Source organism: Sebastes umbrosus, chromosome 1, assembly GCF_015220745.1.
Source record: "Sebastes umbrosus isolate fSebUmb1 chromosome 1, fSebUmb1.pri, whole genome shotgun sequence".
NCBI lineage: Eukaryota > Metazoa > Chordata > Actinopteri > Perciformes > Sebastidae > Sebastes > Sebastes umbrosus.
The window spans coordinates 19,220,692-19,234,042 of NC_051269.1; the positions used below are offsets into that span (position 1 = coordinate 19,220,692).

The 13,351-nt window shown below is 40.8% G+C and overlaps 1 protein-coding gene across 22 annotated transcripts in view; it reads right to left on the minus strand.

Annotated features, from left to right (window-relative positions):
* The window catches only part of eif4g3a (eukaryotic translation initiation factor 4 gamma, 3a), a 67,478-nt gene that overhangs the window by 34,006 nt on the left and 20,121 nt on the right, over positions 1-13,351 (minus strand). For 15 of the 22 annotated variants that reach the window (XM_037778699.1, XM_037778707.1, XM_037778793.1 and 12 more), the window contains 4 exons: positions 11,563-11,595; positions 4,135-4,155; positions 1,547-1,726; positions 38-149 (listed from right to left, as the gene is read on the minus strand). In XM_037778699.1, coding sequence (XP_037634627.1) covers positions 38-149; positions 1,547-1,726; positions 4,135-4,155; positions 11,563-11,595 — 346 coding nt within the window. The remainder of the gene's footprint in view (positions 1-37; positions 150-1,546; positions 1,727-4,134; positions 4,156-11,562; positions 11,596-13,351) is intronic. The other 7 variants (XM_037778716.1, XM_037778801.1, XM_037778774.1 and 4 more) reach the window with 2 other exon arrangements.

Genomic DNA, 13,351 nt, shown 5'->3' on the forward strand with positions numbered 1-13,351 from the left:
GTACTTGATGTGTGTCTTTGTTGGATTAATGACTCACGATATGGGGCAGGGTACTCCCCTGGTCCTGGACCCTGATAGAAGGTGCCAGGCCCCGGAGGCTGTACAGAATACTGCTGAGGAGGTCCCACATAGGGCGTACTGTGGCGATACTGCAAGGAAAGAGGACAGAGAGACAGCTTAACATATCAGATACTGTACAAACTTAATTTTTGAAAACTGCTCACTTTTGCAATCAGTGATGTTATTCTTTTGAATGTTCAACTTTTATTTAAGGGATTTTAATCGTCCTTCTGTGAGATTTTGGATAAGCCCTCTTTCAAATTCTGCCTCAACCAGTGTTATGAACTGTATTTCTAGTAATCAGTGAAATCGAACCAGGACCAGCTGCAACCAGAGTGTTTTTCTCTTTTGTCTACAGCACAAAAACAAAAGAATCGCAGGTGCTCTACAGCAGTAAATGTGAAATTGAAATGTTTTTTCTTAATTTTCGCATGAGACAAACGGTAATGCTAATGTTTGGAATATGTGTTTGTTATGATAAAAGGGGAAAATGCTTTCATAGATCTAATGTGCAGACATAACTATAGCTGGAACTGAGGTATGGACCAGGTGGCAACCTCCGGGTCTGAAAAGTGAAGCCAATGCGGAAGTGCCTTAAACTTGCATTCTTTCTAACAGCCAGCAGGGGGCGACTCCTCTGGTTGCATTAAGAAGTCTGATTATATAGAAGTCTATATGACCCTACTTCTCACTTGATTTATTACCTCAGTAAACATTGTAAACATGAGTTTATGGTCTCAATCGCTAGTTTCAAGTCTTCTTCAATACAGCATGATGTTCATTTAGTAAATTATGGTCCCATTTAGTCAAATAGACCATAAAGCAGGGTGTGTTTTCAATTTGTAAAAGTTAATTGTAACATTTTGGTCGCTTAAAAATGTCTTATTCAGCTTTCGGTTGTACTTAGCTCCATCCTCTCATGTCACTTCTGGTTGCAAAAAAAACAAGATGACGATGGCTAAAAACCAAGATGGCACCGGCCAGAAGCTTCAAAACTGTAGTCCACAAAACAATGAATGACATCCCAGTGACTACGTCCACTTCTTATATACAATCTATGGTATGGACAGGTGTGGAACCATTCAAAAAAGAGCTTCGGCTATATCAATGGAATAATTCTACATTTTGGGAAATGCGCTTATTTGTTTTCTTGCCAAGAGTTATATGAGAAGCTTGATAGCACTCTCATACCCGTCTGAGATGTAAGGCTAAAGCCAGCAGTTGGTTAGCTTAGCTTAGCTAGCCTGGCTCTGTCCAAAGGCAACAAAATCTACCAGCACCTCTAGAGCGAATCAACACATGAAAAATGATCACCACTGCTGAAGCAAATGTGACATTAACATATAGTTGCTTACTTCTAATCAAAGATTGAAAGTGTAATTGTAATGTACAGAATCTGTGTTTGTTATAATAAACCAAAATAAGAAAAACGCTGGAACTGAGGTATAGATCACATGTAATTTTCAGTTCAGTGCGTCTGTGTCACCTGTGGGATGTAGTACTGTGCAGCCTGTGGGGAAGGGAAAGGCATGGGTGCCATGGTCATCATGATTGGTTGGTTAGTGGGGTAGACAGCCGCCGTGGGAGTCTGGGAGCCAGGCCGTAAGGAGGGTGTGTTTGTAGGGATGGCGGGCCTCGCAGTCTGCATCTGAGTCCTCTGGAAAAACTGAAAGCAACATGTGAGAGAGACGCAGAGAAACAATAAAAGACATTAAGTGCTATCCCAGAGGCAGCAGTCTCATTTCCACATGCTGCCACGCTTTATCTAAAATACAAACAAGTACAGCTTTTCAGATGTCTTCACCATTTGGCCTGCACATTTCTCACAGTGAGACAGTCCTGGATTTTATCAGCGGCTTTAAAAGAAGGGGGGAAAAAAAGAGGCCAAGCACCGCGACTTTCTCTGAACTCAGACTGAGGGATGAAAGGCAGACATGCACACTTTCATACTACTATTTAATGCCTCTATAATCAATCACTCTCTGTTTCTGGTCCTAATTCCTCCTACATTCATCTTATCAACTAAACAGAAGCTCTAAAAGCATCATCAATTCATATTGAGAAAAAACGTAGTAAAAGGAAGCCATGGCACAAAACCCTACTAGTATACAACTACAGTCAACTGTCTCCATTCTTCCAGACATTCACAATATGCCCCATGTTCATCATGAAGTTTATTATGGTTTTAGGTTATTATTACTATTATTATGAAGGTGGGATGGAGGCAGACATATACAAATGATTGAAGTGGTGGATTGTTTCGCAAACAGAATGGAGTCTGGCTGAAGAACTTCTGTGTTATTGTCGTCAAGGGACCTTTGTGGTATCTTGACCCGAATTTTTTTTAACACCTTGGCAACTTATAGTTTAGCAATACAAGAGTGAAAAACCAGGATATACTTGTATCAAAAGTTGTAAACAAAAGCAGATTTCTCTACACTTTGTGGGTTTTGGTTTGTTCTGTGATTTATCTCTAATTCAGGTTTTTTGTTCTCCGTTGTATTTCAGTTAATCAGGATATGATTTAACCAATAGTATAGTTTTTAATTTTCATTAAATAATATAACAGTGGTGGTTTAGACTTTTGACTAATTGGCTACGAGACATTTCCCTTCACTGAATGAAACCTGACGCCACTGCTACAAACAGACGTGGAAGGAGATAAAACTAAAATGTAGGGTTTTGTCACAGATATATCCCACAGCTATACAGAAACACTGGTGCTTTAAGGTAGTGATTTTGCCTGGAGGTGGGGGTCATTGGGTTTTTAAATGTCTTTTTTCCTTCCTATGGTTGGATAAGCAACAAAGGACTTTGGATCGCTTTCTGAAAGCAAAGCAGACCAGACCTCACTGGCAGAGACCGGCCTGATTACTGTTTCCTGCAGAAAACATGAAGGGGAATAGCCAAAGTGTAAATTTCCCTTACTTCTTGTTTTTTATATTCTCCTAAACTCTTTATTTTTTATATATTTTGGCCAGTCTGTCTTAACTGTAAACAAGCTGCACCAAACTCCACAGCTGTAGAAAATAAAAACTCTTGGACAGCTGAATGGCTTCAAATACCTCTTTTTGTGCCTGAGCAGCTTGGCCAACTTTGCAGTTCTATGGCGCTCTACATCGGGCAGCAATATGGCCTTTTCTTTTCCGTCACACAGAATAGAAAACTTAAAATATACTCGTAGTGACTGCAGCTACAATGACCTCTACACAGCACGTGTCACAATCAGTTAAAAGTTTAATATTGGACGGGCTTTGCGTTTGGACGGGCCTGAAGAAAGACCACCGCCAACAGCTGTGACTGACTTCTAAACAAGTAGGGCTCACGCTGGGAATACCCAACCACGCTCACACTGTGCTCCAGTGAAGGAGAGCAGGATAAACAATGCTGTAAAACCCGTCTAAAAATACCCAGGAGGGAAATCACCTTTAACATAATAAGTCAAGTTCAATGGCTTTCTTTTAAATAGCCCTGTGGAAATCTGGGAAACGACCAGGAAACTGTTCATTACCAGCCACCCGAAGATGGTCTCAGTAAAAAATCGCTGGCAAAGCAAGAAATATGGGTCGACAGACAAAACAACTTTTCAACACTGTCAACAAAAAAAAGTGCTTTGTAACTTAAAGCAATCACTGAAACAATAAGTGTGCTCTCCAGCAACACTGAAACCATGCGTACATCAAATGGGCACCTACAAAATAATAACGCATTTCCAACAGGCAACACTTTCTTATCACATGGATGTAGAAGGAAATACAGTACACTTATCTTAGGGAGCAATACACAGTCTCTTTCATTCCGCATGCGGTTCATTACATTGTGCAAGAAGATGAGTAATGAATGGAGCAGAAACTACAAAATGATGAAATGAAAAATGCAGTAATGGTCCTCTATAGGATAAAAGACTAAGGGAATAAATGATAATGAAAGACCTCTCTACTGAGCATACACTGTAGTGAAGATGAGGGGGGGTGCACAGGGTTAAAAGTTAGGAGGGATGGGATCATTTGAGGATGATCCTCATCATGCCATGCGGGTCTGCAGAGAGACTTTAGAAACAGAGGTTAATGTTACCTGGATGGGCCTGAATCCTCCCTTGAGTAGTGAAAGCAGGAAAGAGAGAAAAGCCAATGGGACACTGCACCGGTGAGACTCAATACAACAACAAGCAGGCGATCATTCACCCACACACATCAAGACAGGAAACTACCCAATTATTTCCATCCACCTGACCCTGTAACGGGTCTTGAGCCGCTTTGATTGGCAAAAATAACAATAAAGAAGACCCTGAGAGTGACAGCTGGTTTATCGTTGAGTGGGTGGTAGAGTGGGGGGAAAAAAAGAGCTTAAAAGTCACAGTGAAAATGTCACATCAGCTTTTGACTTGTGTGCTGCCACCCTGACATAACACACACACACACACAGATCTCCACATGCACATAATCCTCTCTCACTTTCCTTCCAAGCAGGTTCTGAAATTAACTTTTTTCACTGCCGGCCACTGTGGCAGGCAGTGAAAAAAGTGAGGGAACTGTACACAGTACTGTATTATTGTCATCTATAGTGATTATTTGCATAAAAACACAAGTCAAATGATTAGGGAATAAATTATTGTATTTTGCCTTAAATATTTGCTTTGATTAAAAAACATTGTTACATAAGTAGTTTTAATGATGTATTATAAGCTGCTTAGAGCTAGTGTTAGGAAGTTAAACAGGTCATAATTCCTTCTCTAATATCTATTTGATATTGCTGTGAAAACATCTCCAACAAACAACTATTTATTCCATTTTCTCGCAAAACTTAATTTTACGAGATTACATTTGAACACATCATGATGTTAGAATTTACCTTCACCCGATACTCATTTTTTTCAGAAAGTTGAACACACCATAATGTCGCACCATAACCTCTGTTAACGCTAGTAGCTCCATTATTTAACCAAGCAGGACTGTGCTGCCCACAGATTTCTAACAGGTAACGTTTCTGACTCTCCGCCTGTTGATTTCAACACAGATTTGTTGTTCACAGTGTTGCATTATCAGGGGAACATAGTGTGCGTCCCCTCAGGTTTAGTAGTAGTAGTAGTAGCGCCATGCTTTTGAGCGCTTTTTTTCTTTCCGCCATGGCTCCGGTCCCAAACAACTGAAACATGATACAGCGTGTGTATGCCGTTGCGTCATTGTGCAAGCGTAACTGTCAGAAAGCATCAATACAGAGGAATCGATAGTCACGAAGGCATGTGATGCCAAGGAATCGGACAACTAGGAACCCGTTCTCAACGGGAACCCGTTCTCTATTCCCATCCCTAGCGTTTTCCCTGCCTGCCAAAGTGGCGGCTGGCCTGACGATTTGACCTGCCACTGCCAACAATTCACCCGCATTTGGCGGCTGGCGGGTGATAATTTCAGACCCTGCTTCCAAGGGGTATTTCCTTTCTCAAATTGTGCAGCCTGAGTCTGAGTATCAGTCTACCACAGTTTACTATTCCAGCCCTAATGGACCTGGCAGTCACCTGCCAAAAGTAACGCTGTTCTAACTTTTTGAAACACTGTCAACACCATTACCTGTATGCCGCATGTTGAGGTGGAAATGCAAACTGAAATGTACGGTATGTTAAAGGAATAGTTGGGGTGTTTTGAAGTGGGGTTGTATGAGGTACTTATCCGTAGTCAGTGTATTACCTACAGTACATGACGATCAGCACGCCCCCAGTTTGGAGAAGCGGACAGGAGTTACCGCTCAGGAGCAAAACAATTTACTGCTGTGGACGGGCCGGCAACAAAACGTATTTTAGCCACTTAAAAGAAAGGCTCACCTAAAAAAATCAATCAGTTTAAGTGTACATCATATTTTGAATATTTTCACTGCTTTATTTTGCCCCTTTCCGACAGGGAACTGAACCGAAAGTGAAATGTATCTATGCTCTCTCCAAAGCCACCAGACTCCATTGACAAAAACAGTATAGATATGTTTCACTTTCAGTTCGGTTCCCTGTCCGAAAATATTCTAAATATAGCGTTCACTTAAACTGATATGGACTTTTTTAGGTGGCTAAAAAGTGCCCCAGTTCCATAGCAGTACATTGCTTTGCTTCCGTGCGGTAACTCCTGTGTGTTTCTCCAAACTGGGGGCGTGCCGACCGTTATCTACTGTAGGTAATACACTGAAGATAAGAACCTCATACAACCCAACTTCAAAACACCCCAACTATCTCTTTAAAAAGGTCCTGCTATTATTTGACATGGAAACACTCAGGGGTAAAACTCATATTAATACAATTATTTACACTCTGAACAGCTCCCTGGAGGATACAACAACAACAACAGTTGTTTGTTTTAGTGTAATTTCCACTTGTTTTGACATTTTGGCTCGCACACAAACGCAAACAAAAGCCGTGTTTGAAATCCCCAAAAAGTCAGTTGCACCAATAAGTGGAAGGAAACAATAAATGAAATAATGATGATCCTTGTTTGAAGACAGACTTATGTTTTGGCCAAATGAATGAATTTTCTGATCTCTATGCACCCTTTACTGTGCATCGAGTGTGTTTCAGGGGGACAATGGCTGTTTTCACCATTGGTATAAAAGGCCACTGTTCGGCTTCATCTGCTTTCCGACTCCACTTCCGTGGTGGCACAAGAGATCCCAGAGCCACTTTGTGACAGCCAGGGCACTTGTATGTGTGTGTGTACACACTAATGCGGGCCAACACAGCCGACACACTTTGACACCATACTATTAATAGTCTGTTAAATATTTGTCCACACAGAAGCATCCAGAAGGTGAGGATGTTGGACAACAAGTTACACAGAGCACATCTTGGGGTGTGAATCACACATCAATCTCAAAAGTGGGCAGCTGTGTGAATCATTACGCCGTGAATCAACAAACACAAAGGATAACAGGAAGTCACATGGGCTGAATGTCAACGCCCAGACATGTCTAAGACTCTTAGCATCCACAAGGTAATACATCAAAAGCACCATAAATACTGCACTGCCAGACATGAACACATTAACATGCCCTTGATAATCTAATGACATTGGTTCACAAAGTGTCAGCTGTCTAACAGGATCCAGAGTGTAATTTACAGCCATGAACACAGACACACACACAACGGGGCCGGTCCACACAGCTGTTCCCGACTCTTTCCTTGACTTCAGGCTACCTGAGCACTGGCACGAGAAATAATCAGCATCTTAAAGGAAAACTTCACCCACAAAATGACCACCTGTATATCAATTAGGGCTGTCAATTGAACATATTTAATCTTGATTTATCGCATGGTTGTCTGCACATTTTTTATCTGTTCAAAATGTACCTTAAAGGGAGATTTGTCAAGTATTTAATACTCTTATCAACGTGGGAGTGGGCAAATATGCTGCTTTATGCAAATGTCTGTATATATTTATTACTGGAAATCAACTAACAACACAAAACAATGACAAATATTGTCCAGAAACCCTCACAGGTACTGCATTTAACATAACAAATATGCTCAAATCATAACATGGTAAACTCAAGCCTAACAGACAACAGCTGTCAGTGTGTCAATGTGCTGACTTGACTATAACTTGCCCCAAAACTGCATGTGATTATCATAAAGTGGGGAGACTTGAGGGTACCCATTGAACCCATTTTCATTTACATATCAGAGGTCAAGGGACCCCTTTGAAAATGGCCATGCGAGTTTTTCCTCACCGAAATTTAGCGTAAGTTTGGAGCGTTATTTAACCTCCTTCGCGACAAGCTAGTATGACATGGTTGGAACCAATGGATTCCTTTGGTTTTTCTAGTTTCATATGATGCATTATCTACCGGCTACAACCTAACGTTGTGATAATGCATTAAAGAAATGAATACTGTTAAAACAAATTTGCGTTAACGCGTTATTATCGTGTTAACTTTGACAGCCCTAATATCAATTACTCACCTCCTACTTACCTTGAATTCTTAAAGAAATCGTTGTTGTTCTCGCATGCCTCCACGGCGAACAAAGAATCAAAAAACAGAGAAATGTCTTGATGAATTGAAGTAAATGGGGGTCGTGTTTAACAACAGCAAAACTTTATCAAAACATCCGTTTACTAACTCACAAAACTGCAGCATAATCCAAGTCTCATTTATCCAGTCATATGCTCACTACTTCCCCAAAACACGCTTTCTCGCTAAAACATGCAAGCGCACTACTTAGGCCTATCACAATAATTACTATATCAGCTTATGGTACAATATATGGACATGATCTCGATCATTTTTGCTGACCTTGATATTGCCCGTTGTGTTTACATGTCACCAGCATTTTAGCCAACACGATACCAGAATAAACAGCAGGGTTTTTCCTGCCATTATAAGACTCGGGCGCTTTCGCAGACATCACACATTTTTTGTTAACAAAACCCTGAGAGTCGATTTTATTTATTGTTTTGGTTGTGTGGTTTTATTTTATTCATATTTTATTTATTTAGGATATTTTAATATTTGGTTAGCACTGTCACCTCACAGTAAGAGGGTCGCAGGTTCAAACCCGGCTTGGGGCCCTTCTGTGTGGAGTTTGCATGTTCTCCCCGTGTTAGCATGGGTTTTCTCCGGGTTCTCCGGCTTTCTCCCACGGCCCAAAGACATGCAGGTTAGGTTCATTGTTGACTCTAAATTGCCCGTAGGTGTGAATGGTTGTCTGTCTCTATGTGTCAGCCCTGTGATAGTCTGGCGACCTGTCCAGGGTGTACTCCGCCTTCACCCAATGTCAGCTAGTATCGGCTCAAGCCCTCCCCTCGACCCTGAATAGGATAAGCGGTTACAGATAATGAATGGATTTTAATATTTTTTTCAATTCCAATGTCTGAACATCCTGATGAGTTAAAAGCTCATCGCTCTTTTAAAGGGTGTACTATATTATCATTATATCAGTGACATAAAATGGTCTTGGAGGTGGTGGGAGAGAGGAGGATGATGGCTAAGCTGTCATCCATGATGGGGAACGACTCTCCCACACCATGCAGGACACCATCTCAGCACTGGAGAGCTCCTTCAGCGATAGGCTGCTCTACCCCGAAGTGTGTGAAGGAGCGCTGTCGCAGGTACTTCCTTCCTGCAGCTGTCAAGACTCCACAACCAGCACTGCTCCCAGTAGACCAAATACACTTACACACCAAATACTGACAATAACAGCACTGTACTGTATACTGACTGTGCAATATCATTACTACTCAGGTGTAATTCATACTGTGCAATATTTTCAGATGGAATTTTCATTCCATTCTCACTGTGCAATATCATTTTTCCACTTGTGCAATTTTTTAATAGTCTGTTTATGTCAATACTATATATATATATTCTGCTCCTATTTTTATACTTCCTTCTATTTAAATGGTTCATATTTTGTTACACTTTATTTAGCTCTTTTTTTACTGTGTTAGCTGATGCTTCTTGTTTTTTGCACTATGTCCCCTTTGCTGCTGTACACTGAAAATTTCCCCACTGCGGGACCAATAAAGGAATATCTTATCTTATCTTAAATGATAATAATATATTTCTAGGACAATATATTAGTTTCCGTGACAGGCCTAGCGCTACTCGTCCGTGCAAGTCCTAAGTGTTTTAAACAGTAAGGTTTTAGTGAAGATGCATGTGTTTGGGAAGTAGTGAGCATACGACTGGATAAATGAGACTTGGATTATTCTGCACAAGCTGTGTAAGAGAAATGGATGTTTTGATATAGTTTTGTTGTTGTTAATCGCAGCCCTCGTTTATTTCAATTCATCAAGACTTTTCTCGGCTTTTGGATTCTTCGTTCACCGTGGGGAGGCATGCAAGAAAAACACAAGTTTTCTTCACAAATTCAAGCGAACACTGGGTGAGTAATTGATGTACAATTGGTCAATTTGCGGGTGAAGTATTCCTTTAAGACTAATTCTTGTAGCCGTTTGTGTCCAACTGGAATTCGGCTTTTCAGATGTAGCTGTGAAGAATTAATCTAGACCACAAAATTACAATAAAAACAATACAATACTACAACAATAAAACAGCCAATTTAATTACAGTACCTTGGTGTAATTACTGGAAACAAATGAGACCCTGGTCTCATGAGGGTGTTAAAAAAATGTCTCACAGATTTAGCTGTGCGAGCACGGAAATAACAATGTCTCCATTTCTGTTTTCTGGCATGAAGCAATACAGCAAAATATCCTTGAACACTAGCCTGATAGCAAATAATGTCACTATTACGCTTGGATCAACTAATGCCTTACAAATAAAAGGGAAAAATATATCTGATTACCTTCCCACATCAAAACACTTAAAACGACAAGTTGGTGTTAGCTACAGCAAGAGCTGATATTCACCTCCAATATCCTGTTTGAAGACACCACATCACATTAATGGAACTGCAGTGCATACAGTATTAATGCTGCATGGAAGTGCCCTGCAGTGTGTCCAGCACCATTGGCACATTAGCTGTTATCGACAGTGTGTTCGTGGTAGATGCAATTGAAAGAGAGCACTCTCTGATTAGCAGGTTATCCTGCTAAGTGACTTATTTTATCCTATAATGTAGCTTCTCGTTATTTTTTACCTTCACCTTTTTTTCTTCTTCTTCAATAAGCAAAACACTATACGCTCACAACACCAGTACAAAGTTCAAACATGTAATCATAGACTGACTAGTCATTTCTAGGGCTGGGCAATATGGCGATATGCATAGTCAAAATGTCTATCGTATTTATTTTTCAATACATTTTCTGTTGTGATATAGGCCTGGCCTGTATTTAATTACAAAATGTACAACAGTAGAAAAAGGTTTTACCATGTAGTTACTACATATAGACTATTCATATATTATTTTTATATATACGTATATACACACAAAAGAAAACCTACGCTATATTGTGATATATATCGTTATCGAGATATGAAATGACCTATGACCTATATCATGATAGAAGATTTCAGCCATATCACCCAGCCCTAGTCATTTCCTCTTTGGTTAAATGTGATGAAGATCAGGATTCTATCATGTTAAATGCCTTATAGTCACTCAGAAAAATATATGAACTGCATGGAAGGCTGGGAGAATCACAATCATTAACATACTGTGCAAAAAAAAGGGTTACTTGTTCCGCTCAGAGCCCAAAGACACCCACAAGCTTCATTACATCTCAACCTGATGAAGACTATTAAATAACAATTCAATTCTTGGAATGAACTCAGATCAATCTCACCACAAAAATAAACATGAATAGTGCGAGAACACACCCGTCAGGAAACTGCTCTGTGCACCTGGCTGGATACGCTGATTAATTAGCAGCATCCCATGATAATTAAAACCTCTTTAACTGTATCCAAGACACTTGAAGTGCTTTCAAATCCGAGACTTTTTTTTAAGGAACAGCAGACGTCCCACAAACAGCCCTTTTGCCAGCAGGTACCAGCAAAAACTGCTTTGATGATGATGATGCAAGAGAGGGAGCAGGAGGGGGGCGTTCAGCGGGGATAAATTACCTGATGGTGGGTTGGTCGAGGGCCCGTAGCAAACTGGTGGGGGAGGGAGGAGAGGTCCAGCAAGGAGATTGAAGCAGTGATGGCAAAAGCGGGGAGAAGAAAGAGCATAAGAGAGACACAGAGATAAGATGAGCGATGGGGGCAGATGCTTGAAAATACAGTACAAAACCACAGAGTAACAAAGCTTTAGAGACACATGATGCAGCTCTCAGACCCAAGTCCACGTGTGTATTTGCAAATATTAGCTTTAAGTGATTCCTAATTGTGAAACAAAGAAAGGAATATAATTTTTTTTGCTGTGAAGCATACTATAGTGGGATTAAGATAATTTCCAGTTTCTTATGTGGCAAACCTTACCACTGTAGCCACACAGTTTAAAACAAGACTTAAGCCCATGGATGTGTATACACACACACTGACCGAGGTCTGGTTAGCTTTGCTCTATAGATGGGGGCTGGGCAGGAGCCAGGCAAGATTAATAAATAATGTTTACTAGGTGTGTGTGTGTGTGTGTGTGTGCAAGGAATGCTGGCAGAGAAAATATAATATTTAGAAATCTCTTACTAGGCCTGTTGTGGCGCAAGATTTTCACAAAAGGTGTTAGTGACCTTTACGTGGCTTTCCTTAGGTTACACTAAACAAAAATTGTAACACAGAGCAGCTTGACTTTACATAAAAAATGTAAACAAACATTGATAATTTAAACTAAGATAACATAGACACAGGGAACAACCTTTTAACTTTTATGTTGTGCTCCTACTCCACCTGGACAGGGCTGTAACAAACGGAAATAAATGACACCAGTGTAGACTCATGTCCCATATGCCACCAGTGATACAATACCACCGACCACAACAAGTCTATAAGGAGCCTTTAAGGAGACAACGAAGGAGACCTCATTAAAAAAAACATTTTAAAGTGCCTCACTTCCATGAGCCGATTGAGATCGGTCAACATTTCTGGAGCTCTTTGCGACTTCTAAACACCAGGACCCTCCATCACTGACTCAATCAAACAGGGCTCCAGAGTGAGACCATTTTGGTCACATATGCGAAAAAAAATCTGTCAAGTGCGACTAAATATTTTCAGTGGTTGCACCGGTGCGCCTGATATTTACTAGGTCTGTCTCTGTGTGTTTATATGTGAAACCGCGCCCTGTACTCCTCTAAAGCAACATCAAAACCATAAAACATACTAGTAGTTCGAAATGAAGAAAACTACTGATCATTTTTTAGTCAAGAAAAATGCTGTGGTGCCCGGCGTTATACCTGTCCCCAACCCTGAACGGCCCAGCCCAGAGCCGTCATCAGCGGAGGAGGTTACCACGAACTAATCTGTCACCCCTGTCCCCGGTAAGATGCCTAATTCTGATCAGAGGCGCTGGATTCATTTCAGAAGTGGGCCAAAAAGTGTGTGTGTGACACTGTAGGCTACATTTAATAACACGAGACAACTTCACCGCTTCTTTCTTCTCTGCTCCGATGATCACCAAACAGCTGATCTGCTCTAAGCGCAACTCTCTCTCGGTCAATCGACCCCTCGCGCACACATTGCGCTCCTCTTACTGTATACCAACGTAACTTATTAAACGGCTTCGTTGAATACTCGATTCTGATTGGTCAATTATGGCGTTCTACGGTCTGTTATTTCTTTATAACAGGCCGCTGCTATGTAAAACAGACTATTTGCTATGGACGCAGTTCTGATGTCAGACTCTGGCGGACCATTTTTGTGTCAAATTGTTGATTTCTTAAGTAAGTAGCTGTGTAATAGGCGGGATAATGTACAG